At 44.6% G+C, this 13,874-nt stretch overlaps 1 protein-coding gene across 1 annotated transcript in view; it reads left to right on the top strand.

Moving 5' to 3' along the window:
• PRKCE (protein kinase C epsilon) overlaps positions 1-13,874 on the top strand; it is a 449,749-nt gene that overhangs the window by 278,834 nt on the left and 157,041 nt on the right. Inside the window, exons 3-5 of the mRNA XM_006909689.3 lie at positions 6,134-6,293; positions 8,426-8,460; positions 9,724-9,815. Of these exons, the coding sequence (XP_006909751.2) occupies positions 6,134-6,293; positions 8,426-8,460; positions 9,724-9,815 (287 nt within the window). The remainder of the gene's footprint in view (positions 1-6,133; positions 6,294-8,425; positions 8,461-9,723; positions 9,816-13,874) is intronic.

The raw sequence follows: 13,874 nt of genomic DNA, 5'->3' as shown, positions 1-13,874 counted from the left end.
AAAGCACAAACTAGCTTAAGTTTTGCTTAAATAAGTGAACAGAGCATAAGCTCTGCTATGAACACAGAACAGGTCATTCAGAAAGTGACGAAGAGAGAAAAGAAAACGGTTTATATTAGATCTGAGATGCTAATCTTGAAATGCCACCAGTGCCCTTCTGATTAGATTACACACAGAATAACACATGAAGACAATTCCAAGCCTCTCCCCTCAGACATTTCTGAGCCGCGTTGTGTGGCTCTCCGAGAAGATATAGACAACATAGCATTATCTCTCTCAGGGAATTCATTGCTGTTTCCTCTTTCCTGTTTTGAACAGAAATTTTCTTTAATGTATTGTGTGAGCACGACATGTAAAACATATTCTTTGGCATCACATAAATATTTACTTAATAGTTAAAACTCACTGTCATGAAGCATTTATTTCACTTGAAAATATTATAAGCTGTTTTCCTCATGGAAAATAAAGGCACTGCTCCTTTGATTTTTAGTATATAATTTTGTTTTTTATTTGTTTTGACTTCCTTTTATTGATCTTGCTTTTTTTTTTTTTTTTTTTTGCCAGTAAGTCCATAAAGTCAAACCAGAGAATTATTGAGAGGGAAAGTAAACTCAGAGATTGAGTGCGAAAGCTTCTATCTAACTTCTGTCAGGAGTACCCCTCACTCATAACCACTATTATCTGTAATATCACAGCAATTCCTTGCTTTGTTAGTGGAGATCTGTCTATTAAGGACCAAATTCAGAATATCTGAGGACAAAATTGAGAAAGCGGCCATAGTCTACCCTTTGTGGCCAAGGGTCTGTTCCCAAAACAGTACCTGGCATCCAGTATCCAGATAATAAACATTTTTGAATGAAGAGTTTATGTTATACCCTTTAAATATTCTCAATGGGCATTTTTGCTTGTTTGAGTATACTTTTTTTTTCATTTTATACAAAGGCAGACTGTACACATGTTCCTTAATTTTCTTTTTCTGTTTTTTTTCTTGGTGGACTTAGTATATTTGCTTTTTAAACCACTGCATTAAATTCCATTCTGTGGGTATACCATGAACCAGTTAGTCTCCTTTAGCTTTCTTTTCTAAGTCTCTAGATGAGAGCAGGGGTGGATTTGTGGAGATTTGGGTGAACAGCAGCAGGAGGAGGCTTCTGTACACATAGTGGATCCCAGGCTGTTCTGCCACCCTTGGGAGGCATGAATGAATGGGTGAGGCAAGGCCGTAGTTCCTGACCTGACATGTACTGTTTGTTAGCTGTGTGACCTTCAACAAATTAGTTACTTAACCTCTTGGAGCTTTGGTTTCTTGGACTATAAGCTGAGAATAATAACGTCACATGGCACTAGAGGATGTATGTAAGTTGTTTACATCTCATGTATATGTAATAATACCTTGTGTATTTGTAACAATGCTTCATGGATATTTAGTAGTACCTCATGTATATGTAATGTTACATAGCTCATGAGTATATAACAGTACCTCATGTATATAGAATGTATATAGAACAGTACCTCGTGAATATAGAATAGTACTTCATGGATATAAGATGCTTAGAATGTACTCAGCACATGGCAGGGGTGTCATAAATGGTAGCTGTTATTTTTCAGCTTCTGAATATCCAAGGTTTGACAGTTATTTAGACAAAAATACCAGGATGATTGAATTGTTTTCTTTATATTGTGAAATTACCTGCCTCGAGGATGGATTCATTCTTTGCTTGAGTTAGCCTTCTGAGGAAGTCCCCAGCCTTTTCTCAAAGTAGTCACATTTCTTACTGCTTTTATTCTAGAGCTGAGTCAGTGTTCCTTGCCCAGCCCAATCTTCCTGACAGTTTTCTAAGTCTGAAGACAGTCTGTTTTGCTAAAGCCTCTAATGAATGGTGTGGGTGGAGGATAATGCTGACTCTTTCTCTTTTCTTTTTTTTACTCATAGTGTCAGATGTGGAACATCTGAAGGCAGCTGGACCCCAGCAGTGTGGGAGCAACAAGAGGGTATCAGAGTAGGTTTTGCAGGGTGAGAGTGAGGCTTTTTCACTCTTCCTCAGTAATGAGGTGTCATGTTGGCTCCAGGGAGAGAGAAGCATACCAGCTTGGGGTTGAAGTGGAGCCGTTGTATTAGCCTCTCTTGATGAGAAAACAGAGGCCCAAAGAGATTAAATGACTTATTCTAGGACATAAAGCAAATCTGGAGCAAAGGCAAAATGTGTCCAGTCTCCTAACACCTAGTTCAACTGGCATGCTGGCAGAAAGAGATCAAACGAGGAAGATCAGAAAGAAAAAAAAAAAGACCTCACAGCATATTTGCTTGTGGGAAAGACTTTGTGTGCCCTGAACATTGAGGGTAGGTGACCATCCTGCAGTGAGGAATGAAAGCGGTGCCATGAGGTGGCCAGTCATGTGTATTGGTCAGTCTGGTCCAGCCTCCTGGGTCAAGGGTCTTAGGCAAGGTTGATGCTTGGGTTTGGCAGTTCTTGCTACACAGACCCTGAAAGGAAGTGCTGGCATCCATGAGTTCATAAGTCTGGGCCTATTAGAAATTCTCTGCTGAACATTTTTAGAGAACATTTTTTAGAGAACATTTTTTTAGAGAACATTCTTAACCTAAAAGACACCCGAGAGCACTGAGGTTAAGGATGCCCCCGATCTCATGTGTTCATTCTGTCACCTTGGCTCCCTTTCTGTGCGGGAGGTGAAGCAGTATGAGGGAGGTAATAGCAGAGTAGTGAGACCTTCGGTAATTAGACTGGCCGGGAAAGGTGATGTCGGGTTTAGTGTTGGGGCTGCCTCTCCCTGAGTCCGAGTGCTCCCTGGTCTAGGCTGAGAAGTAGTCTCTGCCCAAGGAAAAGGGGCAAGGTGAGGTTACGTCAACAGAATAATAACTGCAAGGTGTGGGTTCTTTTTGCTGCCCTTGCCACCTGCCAGCAACTTGCCATCAAGTCCTCTGAGCACTGGGGCTGTGAGATATTTATTGGTGTGAAAGCTCCTAGGACTGTGAAATTTACAGATGAGTCAGACCAAGCAGAACGCATGCCTGGAATCTTGTTGGAGGCTGGGGGTCCTGAGGGTCTCACAGCTGCTTCAGAGGACGTCTCTGCTTCACTTTATGCCTTGTGGATTCTTGTCATTATATCTGACCAGCCAAGATCTTCATTCCTGCAGAAAGTTTCACAAAAATTATCCAGCTTTGTGTTAGCCTCTCCCTGACTCAAGGTCACCCCTTCTGTAATGTGGCAGATGCAGCCATAAAAGAAAGGATCTGGAAAGAGCCGATAGGTCCTCTGGGAGGAAAGCAAGCTTGGTTTTGCCTCAGAGGCTGCAGCCAATGAACCATTACACCAGGTGGGCATGGCTGAATGCATCCAGTGACAGCAGTGAGCATCCTTCAGAGCAAGGAGGCAACAGGTGAAGGGGGCAGGTCTGTGTAACTTACCTCAGTTCAAAACCACAGGCAGCTGGGAATCTGATGATGATTGTCTTGTCTCTCCTGCTTTCCACTGCAACATCTGGTGCCCACTCCTTGTTCATGCCATGTAGCTCCAAACTCCTGCAGCATGACGGACCCTTCCACTAATGCTTTAGGCCGAGAGGACTGCTTTTAAAAGTTATTAAAGAACATTAGAGAACATTTTTTTAGAGAATATTTTAAAAAATGCTACAATACATAGTCTCATCATCCCAGTATAGCGTAGTAATTCTATGTTACCTTCGACCTGCAAATACGTTTTACATAGGATTGTGTTGTTGTGCATTCTGTTTTTAGAGCATTTTAGAAGCATTTTATCACATTTCCCCATGATTCTATGTAGTCTTTTCTCACTATATAAAAATTGCTATAGATGTAATATAATTTATTAGAACATTCTCCTAATGTTAGGCAATCTAGTTACTTCTGTTCGTTGGCCAATATAGATGTGTAGTAAGGGAACATCTATAAGTTATAAGTGTATAGCTTTTAGTTTCTGTTTAATTATTGACTTAGGGTTAATTCCTAAGAAGTTGCCAAGTCAAAGGATGTGGATCTCTTTGTGGTGTTTGCTATGTATTGTAACATCGCTGTCCAAAAATGTTATGTTATATTGCCTCTAGCAGTGAATGAATAAATCAGTCTCATAGCAGCCTTCATGATAGTGGATAATCCCATTTTAAAACAAATTTGTTTCTTTATTAGGTATTAAATGGTAAGTCAGTGCTATATCAAGACTGGTCTGTGTTTTAAAACTTTTCTAATAAGAGTGAATATATTTCTCCTTCTGTACATGTTATGTTCATGTCATTTACATGGTTATCAATAAGGATCTTCATGGACATATTTGGATTTGTTGACACATAGACCTCTTGGTGTTCTCTGCTGTTTAACTGGAAACTAATTGGGAGGAAACAAATCCAGATCGTGGAACATACCATCAGACAACATCATTGACTTTTCATAAATGTATCATAAGAAGGAAAAAAAGTCAAGAAAACTGTTCCAGATCAAGGAGACGAAAGAGACATGGCAACCAAATGCAATGCATGAGCTCTGATTAGCTCCTGGGTTACAGATTTTAAAACAACAGCTATAAAGGACATCTGGGGACAATTAGAGAAATTTGAATATGAACTATATATCAGCTAATGTTATATCAGTGTGAAATTTCTTGACTCTGATATTGTGGTTATGTCAGAGAATGTCTGTTCTTCGGAGATAAAGGCTGAGGCGTTGAGAGGAAAAGTGTTATGGCTGCAACTTTCAAATGGTTCGGCAAAACTGTATATTTATACCATGTTATATATTATATATTAATATAATTGCATTGTAATTATAATTATGTTAAAGTATAATGTACTATTATATTATGTTCATGATACACATAATAGTAATATGCTACATTTTATATAATAATATACGAATTATTCATAATATATTAATTGATATAATATACACACGCCCATATATATACATTTACAAATCTATTCTGTCAATTCGCATCACATACACACTTGCATACGTGTGATGCATGAGAGCCACTCACATGAGAGCTTCGGGGCCTGGCTGTTGGGAGAGTGGGCCGCCCCTCAAAGCAGTGTATGGTTGCTGGAACGTGGGCTTCTCCCCTGCTCTCTGGGTTAGAATCCGAGCTCCACCACGTAATAGCTGTGTTAGGAACAGGTTACTTAAACTCTACAGTCTGCACACCTGAAAAATGAGAATAATAGCAATGCCCTTCAAGTAGGACTGTTGTGCAAATTCAGTGGGTTACTGTATGTAATGTGCTTAACATACTCTGCCATAGAGTAAGTCTTCGATAAATGTTAGCCATTATCATCACTGTATTAATTAGCTCAGGCTGCCTTAACAAAATACCACAGACTGGGTGGCTAGAAGCAGCAGAAATTTATCTATCCCAATTCCGAAGGCTAGAAGTCCGAGATCAAGATACCAACATGGTTGGGTTCTGGTGAGGGCCCTCTTCCTGGCTTGTAGATGGCTACCATGGTGGTGGGTCTTTGGCCTTCTAGAAACTGTCTGCTTTCATAGTCTTATACTTCCCTCTCCTTCCGACCTTTGAGAAAAGTCTCTTTGTTGTCCTAGTCTAGGTAAGAGGCAAAAGGAAGAAAAATCAGATTTGTCAGGCAGCCACTTCTCTGAGCCAGGTGGCCAGGTGCAGAGGGGAGTCATACCATTGACTACATAGCGCGCCTGTGTGGTAGGCACTGTTACCCCATTTACAGAGGGCGATGCCCCAGAGGCTCAGGGAGAGAGAACATTGGCTATCCAAGGTCACGCTGCTCAAGAAAATGCAGTAAGATTTGAACTCTGAGCCTTTTGACCCCATACCCTTACAACATGTAGCTGGTATAGGAGGAGTGGAACAGCCATGCAGGGATCAGAACTGGGATTGGGATGGACGTTGAGGGTGTAGCTGGGGTAGGAGACTGCACAGTCTGGGCCTTCCCACCCTGTGGGGTGCTCTCTGACTAGAGCTGAGCAGCGAGATTCTTCAGACCTCCAAATTCCTCTGCCAGCAAAGGCTACCCCCATGCTCCCTCACACCTCCAGGCACCCAAAGATGGAGTAGCTCTCCTGTAGGGATCATTTTCAAGATGTGCTAACCCAGACTGTGTTTTCTTCTCTGCTCTTGTCCTTCCCCAGCCCCTAAAGACAATGAAGAGCGTGTGTTCAGGGAGCGCATGCGGCCCAGGAAGCGGCAGGGGGCCGTCAGGCGCAGGGTCCACCAGGTCAACGGCCACAAGTTCATGGCCACCTACCTTCGGCAGCCCACCTACTGCTCCCACTGCAGAGATTTTATCTGGTAAGGCCTTCTCTTCTGGAACCTCTAGTAATGCCTCCTCTGTGGTGAGAAGTTGAGAGATTAGAAATTTTATGTAAAAAGTGCTGGCGTGCTTTATTTCTTCTTTATTTGATTGCAGAAGACTTTTCTGGAAAACTGAGCGTTTGGTGTTGGGGGGGACAAACGGAAAGAAGAAACTATGGTTCCTGGTGATTCTATACTTAGGAATAGAATTCTATACTTAAGAATACTTAGGAATAGAATGGATTTAAGGAGTTAAGATTTTATAACCAATAATGGTGTTATGATTGTGGTTTCTTTTAAAAGGATCCTTATCTTTAGAGAGACAAACTGAATTATTTACAAATGAAATGATATGATTCTGGGATTTGTTAAGAAAAGATAGGCTGTTCTATCAGGGGTTGAGGTAGAGATGAAACAAGACTGGCCATGTATTCATCATAGTTGGGGCTGGATGACGGGTACATGAGAGTCCAGTATTCTTCTCCCCACTTTTGTATACATTTGAATTTTTCCATAATAAAGTTAAAAAATACTCTCTTGCCAACATTGATGGTATAAAGCAGTTCTTGGTAACTTTTGTAACACTGGTGCTGTTCGGACGCTGAGATTTCAGAGGACTGAGAGAGTAGCATTGGCTGGAGTGCTCAGGGAAGGCTTCTTGGAAGAGGTGGCATTTTGCCTTTCATGATGGACTAGGATTTTGATAGGCACAGATAGGTAAGTAGTAGCCTGTTTTGGAGGTGCAGAAGGAGAAGGAACATTGGATTTAGGGGTCAGAGGGAGATTTTTAATATATATCTACCACGTGCCAGGTTCTCTTTTAAGCACTAGAAATATCTCATTAAATCTTCCCAGTATCCTATGAGCTATGTATTATGAACTCCATTTCACTAACAATAATACTGAGGCTCAGAAATGAAAATGAGACTGGCCTAAAGTCCTCCAGCGGGGAATGTCAGAGACCCGATTCCCTGCCTGGTGAGCACAACTAAAGGCTCATGCTTTTCCTGACATCCCACCAGCCTTTCTGGCAACCTCTAAGAGCTCTTTGAAGCTGACTGGAGTTTGCTGATGCACTCAGATCCAGTGGGGGAGAGTGAGTGAGGCCAAATTGCTGTGTGAGCCCAGCCAAGGAACATTTGACTTACACTCTGAGGACCCTGTAGATTCCCAAAGTGTCCAGGAGTGACTCGTCTCATCCTTATGGTGTTCCGGAACTTGTCATTGAGGTTGGCATGGACATCTGAGGTGACACAGGTCAAAGACAACTAAAGTTAAAGAAACACCCCACTTCCATCCACAGACAGGTCTCATTCCCAGGACTGACTCAGCCCTCTGATCTCCATTTTCTGTATTTTGAAAATGAATCATGTGTTTGTAGGGACAGGCCCTGAAAGCTGAGTCTTACAGATTCAGGTCTCCTCTAATCTCATGCAAACCCCACTGAGCTCTAGGTTTCCTGAGGTATAACCCAACTGATTTCAGGCTCCTCCCATTGGGCTAGGAATTATAGGAAGCTCCCTGAGCAGTTGGTGGTGGTGCACGGAGGACAGGCCAGGCCAGGTTGATTGGATTGTTCCGTGCCCATGCTGACTTTAAACTGGCCCCAACGGACCCTATTCTGGCCATGGAAGGAACCTCTAATGTTGGCCTTCATCCAGATGGTGGATTGAACTCCCAGTGCTGGCCACAGATTAACTTATAACCTTTGACCGCTTCTGGAAAGCCAGGGAATGTACCTACCAGCTGCAGCCCTCCTCCATGATTATCCTCGAGGAAGGACACATTCAACTCATTGAGGCCCCCTGAGGCCAAGCAGAGTCTTTGCGACTTTCCAGAGCACTACCATCCCCACTGGAATGGCTGTTTGTATAGGAAACTAAGTCCTGACATTGACCAAACCAAGCTCTGACACTTACCAAACCTTGTACTGATTCCAAGTCCCGGGCTGCCCTCCGTGGCCTTCAGGAATCATGTTGAGGCCCCCTGCAAATGGGAGTGAAATCATGCTGCTAGTTAGACTCCAGTGTACCAGGTGTGTTGTGGGTGGTGACCAGAATGGAGTGGCTTTGTGTGGTTTTTGACCTACTAAAATTAACTTTCTTAAAGGGTTGTATTCTTCTTTTCAGGGGTGTCATAGGAAAGCAGGGATACCAATGTCAAGGTAAGAGGCATTGTCTAAACTAAACCCTTGGGGGCCCGTGGGACAGTCCCAAACACTGACGCTCGTAGGAGGCATGCACTGGGTTTGATGACATTCAGAGGCTCTACACAGTTTGCATGCTCATGCTCTCTCTTTGAGAAGCAAGACCCTGTTCTCTTTTATCTCTGCCTGGCCATTACTCCCACATCTACATGTGGGAGTAATAATATGGGAGTATCTTGGAGGTACTGCCTGTGTCTGGGTGTCCCTGGGGTCTAGCCCGTTTGTAGTTAGCACTCTCTTCTTTCCCAGTGCGACAGATGCTTCAGTTAGAGGCTCTCCGAAGGTCCCACTGGGTACTAAGCCAGGTACCATGTATTCTATCAGCTCCCTCACTCTCCCATCCCCTGAAGAAGCTCCCTCATGGCTTGTTTTACTCAGCATCACCGAATGGTCCTTGCTGATTCTCTTTTTTGTCTCTACTGTAGAATCATTAGCTCTTAAACATTTAAATCTCACTTGAAGTGATTGAAGTTTGTTTGTTTTCAATTAATTGATTACAAATGCAAGACTGAGTTGTCCAGAATTGGAGGGTGGATGTGTGATGTGTTTGTGTGGCGGTTTCTCTGCAGTTTGAGCTGGGAAACTATATGTCACCTCACCCAGCCACTGGTTAACTTGAGTCTCACCCCTGAGAACCTGGGTCTCACCTTTTGGACCTTGCTGTGTCCTTTGGGTAGCACATGTGCAAACAGCCACTGATCTCTTCGGGCTAACTGCCCACACTGCCCCATAACAGTGAAGATGGAGCTACAGGCAACTTCTTGTGGAGATCTTAAATTAAACGAGAAATTTTAAGTTTGGCATGTGAGGGCACAACCAGATCAAAAGCTTAAGAACTTCTGTGCCACAAAATATCCATTCTCCTGCTAACACATCAGCCAACGCTGACGTGATCCTGTGTGGAGCACAAGACGGCTGCTCCCTGACCTTGGCTTATAGAAGCAAGAAAATTGATCAGTACTCCTGAAACTAGAGAATACTGCTGATGTTCTTCAGATATAAATGGTTCATTCTTCTCCAGAGCATTTAGGAAACAGCAATTTCTGTTGGCAAAGAGCTTTGAAATGACTGCATAAAGGGATTCAACTAGGGTTTTACGTTAAGACTCGGTATATGGGGTATAGTTCCCCTCGTCCCTCCACCAGAAACCGATTAAATCTTGGGGTGGAATCTTCTTTCCACCACTAGTTGCTCAGGTTTCTCATTTTTTGCCGTTTGCAGTTTGCACTTGCGTGGTCCACAAGCGATGCCATGAGCTCATAATTACGAAGTGTGCTGGATTAAAGAAACAGGAAACTCCCGACGAGGTAAATATTTATAACATTGAAATTCTGGGCTTTCTTCACCGCCATCCCCACCCTCCACCGCCTCCTCCATGGTCCCTAAGAAAAACCTTATTATCTCTTTGTGTTCGCTTTCTTCTTTGTGTTGATCAAAATTAAGGGAGTTGTCCACAGTCTTCCGGCATGAGGTACAATCTACAGAACGAGCGTGGCTCCAAGTCGGTTTTACGTCTATGGATATTCTGCCAAGAGCTGTGTGAGCCCAGAGCTAAAGCCCCCAAGGAAAATGTGAATTCTTTTATGTTATTATCTCTTCGCAACAGTGAAGCAGCTAACTGACGTGTCAATGGCTCCACACAGCTCATAAACAGTGAGAGAGACACAACACACAAGAAAGAATCTTATCTTTATGAGGTGATGGCAGAATGGAGTGAAACTAGCAAACCTAAGAAACACTTAGGAGGTGGATATAACCACAGTAATCACAATAGCCAACATTCACTGAGTACTTACCGTGCTCTGATTTAAGCACTTTATCACATGTTATTTAACTACATAACGTGTGATCGATGTTATTGTCATCTTCATTTTACAGCAGAGAGAATAGAAGCAAAGAGACGTCAAATTAACTTGCCCCAAATTACACAGCTAGTATGTGAAAGAGCCCTGTTCAAACCCAGATAGTTTGTTCCAGAGTCCGAGCTCTTGACCACTATACTATGTTGTCTCTCAAACTAGTGTCAGATTGACTACTAGAGAAGTTGCTGGGGGTAAGGAAGCAAGGAAATTCAACAGCAAATCTAGGTTTCTTCTAACTGAGCGGTTGGGAGAAGCGTGCGAAGTGAGTAGAGGTGTTATCTGCATTCACAATAGTTGATTTCCAAGCCATGCTTTTAATTCTCGGTGAAATAAATACTGTATAATCATAGGCCATTAGAATTGGGGATCAGAGAGAGCAGTCCTGGGTGGGTTTATATAATCAGGTGGATTTATAATTTGGTTTCCAAAAAGAGTGGCTTACAGAGACCTACCTGCTTCTTAAAAATAATTCAACCACATGGCATTGTGGCATCCAAAGCATTTCCCATCTTTTATCTCCTTTTGCTTTCAGACAGTCTCTGGAAAGCAGCAAGGGGCAAGGCTTACACTGAACCTTCATGTCCCCAAAGGCCGGACAGCCCAGAGCACCAAAGTTGTTTGCAGGGTTTCTGGTGTCCAGGGTAGAATTGCAGGTCATCACCACATGAGTCTCCTGACTCCTGGTCGAGGATCATAACTTAAAGTATGTTGTTGCCCTCCTTACTTTTATAAGTAAACGAAAGAAAGAGATGGCTTGCTTGCTTTCTGGCTTTCTTCCTCACTATGGACACTCCACTGAGCATTTATTGAGCACTTCCTGTGTCAGCTAATGTGCCATGTTCCACGGAAACGAAGGCATACAGGATCCCTGCCCTCGAGGATCTCACTGGTTCCATCAGCTGCCGACCTCTGCAGGTGTCTGAAGCTCTTCGCACCTCCTTGGAGGGAAGAGCCCACAGGAGTCCATGCCGCGCGGGGTAGAGGGTTTGAAACACACAGATCCTGGCTTAACCTGTGACCTAGTTCTTCTGCCTCTTTCCTGGCATTTGGAACAGCGAAACGAAGTCGCCAGTAGAGTGTGTTCCCAAACTTGGCATGTGTCCCAAGGGAGATAAATCGCCAGGGACTGAGGAAGGAGGCTTTGAATTTCTTAGCCTGTCTTGGTGCTCCCCAAGGCCAGTCTTTTAGTGTTGATGTATCTCTGGGCCATCAGGGCAATGCATGTGCCCTCTGCCAAGTGCAGCCCTGCCGGGACCAACCTTTGCGTTCATTCTGTTGTGTGGCCACCTGCACTGTGATGCGTGTACACACATCATACATACTTACACACCCCAAACACACTCGCTCTAGATATCATGCAACTGTCTTTCTCTTAAAGGTGCTCTGCACACGGGCTCCTGGGAACTTTTGTACCTGGAGCACGTGGCCAGCGCATTTGCCTGTCTTGTGCATGTATGTTAGCACTTATAACTCACATCCCTTCCTGCGCTTCTGGGTGACCAAGGAGTACTCGCCGTGTCACCCTCCATTCCCTCCTTCCTTCCAACTCTATCTTCCTGCCCTTCTCTTCCTCCCTGCGTCCTTTCTGTTGGTCTCGCTCATTCCTGTTTCCGAGCGCCCCTCGGAGTGACGTGTGCATGTGTGTGCAGCCTTTGTGTTTGTTTCGCAGTCACTCTGATTCTGTGGCGAGCTCTTGCATGCACTCTGCCATCTTCCTCCCACCGTTATCTGGTACCGTAGAGTCCTTCGTGGTCACAGCTGATGATCACAAGCTTCCCTGCCCCACACTGAACCTCCTAGTCACCCGGGATGCTTCCCCACATTTCCACCTTTGTCTGCCATCCACATCCCTGTGAGGCTGTTCCTAGGGGACCACGAGTTTGTTCTCAGTATAGGCCCACCACGGCTTCAGCATTTTCAGGAACAGTGAGCACAGTGATCTGATCTTCTATGTCCTTGGCCGAGCAGACAGATGTAGCATTGACGTGACTATATTCACAGATAGGCACAACTAACCTACGAAGCTGAGAAGGGATGGGTGTGATTGTTTTCAATAGGTCTTGGAGTCCTGTGCTGGGGGTAAGACCCTACTCGACAGCCTACGCATGTCAAGCCAGGCCAGTGAAATTCTAGTCCAGTGGAAAGATCGGCCATTCCTTATTTCTGGGTGTCAGGGAACACGTTACAAAGTTGAAGGACCCTGAGCGTGTTCATGTTCAAGTCTACATCTACATCAATGTCCATGTCTGGTCCAGCTCTCATCACCCCTTCTTAGTCCCTCACAGGGGTCTTTCACTCACCAGTCAGCAGTGAGCCAAGGACAACTTCTCAGCTGCATGCTTTCCACTCCCTGATTCCCAGAGTAGCAAGAGCGACTTTCTCCCCGGCCTATAGAGGTCTCAGGCGGCGGCCCCCTGACTGTTCTGAGGGGGACCTGCTTTGTATGGCTGCTCCACTAGTGATGTAGATAGAGAGCAGCTTTGTGGAGGGGCAAGAAGATCCAGACAGACAGACAGACCATGCGATGACCCCTTGCTTCTGTGGAACACTTATTATTTCCCTCTTCTTCTGTCTCTGGTATCTCAATGACTCATGATTCTGTGATGTTAGGGGAAATGGGAATGCCATCCTCATTTGTCAGATAAGGAATCGGAAGCCCCAGAAAGTCAGGAAACTGGCCTGAGACCTCACGGCTGGCTTGTGGTACACCTGGGCCTACACACCAGATACCTGGCCTCCCCTCCCCCAACCCCTCCCATCCACCTTGCTACCTTCTCTTTACTCTTTTTAAATAATTGGTAAGTGACAGTGTAGTGATTAAAAGGCCTGGGCTCTGACTTCAGACTCATGGGCATCGAATCCTGGCTCTGCCACTCATCAGCGTATAGCTGTGTTTCTTAGTCTCACTGCACCTTAATTTCCTCATCTGTAAACTCAGGCCAAAAACAGTGTCTGCCCCGTGGGGTGTTGGTGGGATTTAATGAGCTGGTGGTGTCTGGCCTTTGGTAAACACCAATGTCTTAGCACCCTTAGTGGTCACCAGTCCATATTAGCAATCTTCACCACAATTATTGTTTGTCATAACTGACAACCCACAGTTTCCACAGCTGGGCTGGGTTTTCAGGTTGTTTATAGAATTCCATGTCCACCAAATGACTCTGCCTAAGTGAGGCTTCTATTCACAGCGCAGCATTAAAAGTACACGGTGACATTTCATTACTGGCCAAAGCGTCTAAGGGGCAAATCGAGTGCTGTGTGCCAAACGAGTCCTGGAGGGGACTGCATGGGGGAGCCGGCCTGGGGAGGCAGGGCCGGCTTCGGCGAACAGCAGCAGAGGCTGGGTCAAGGGCATCAGGAGCCAAGGCCCTAGCACAGGAGAAAGGCTCTCTCCCTCTTCTCAGTGCAGCTCTCAGAGGTGAGCTAGGGCCTGCCACCTGCAATGATGGTGCCTTCTGGAAAGACGTTCTGTAGGAATCCAGTGATAAGCACTTCGGGGCTCACAGGAGCTTG

Source organism: Pteropus alecto, unplaced genomic scaffold (assembly GCF_000325575.1).
Source record: "Pteropus alecto unplaced genomic scaffold, ASM32557v1 scaffold131, whole genome shotgun sequence".
NCBI classification, from domain to species: domain Eukaryota; kingdom Metazoa; phylum Chordata; class Mammalia; order Chiroptera; family Pteropodidae; genus Pteropus; species Pteropus alecto.
The sequence above is the reverse complement of the archived record's forward strand: the minus strand, read 5'-3'. Positions and strand labels throughout refer to the sequence as shown.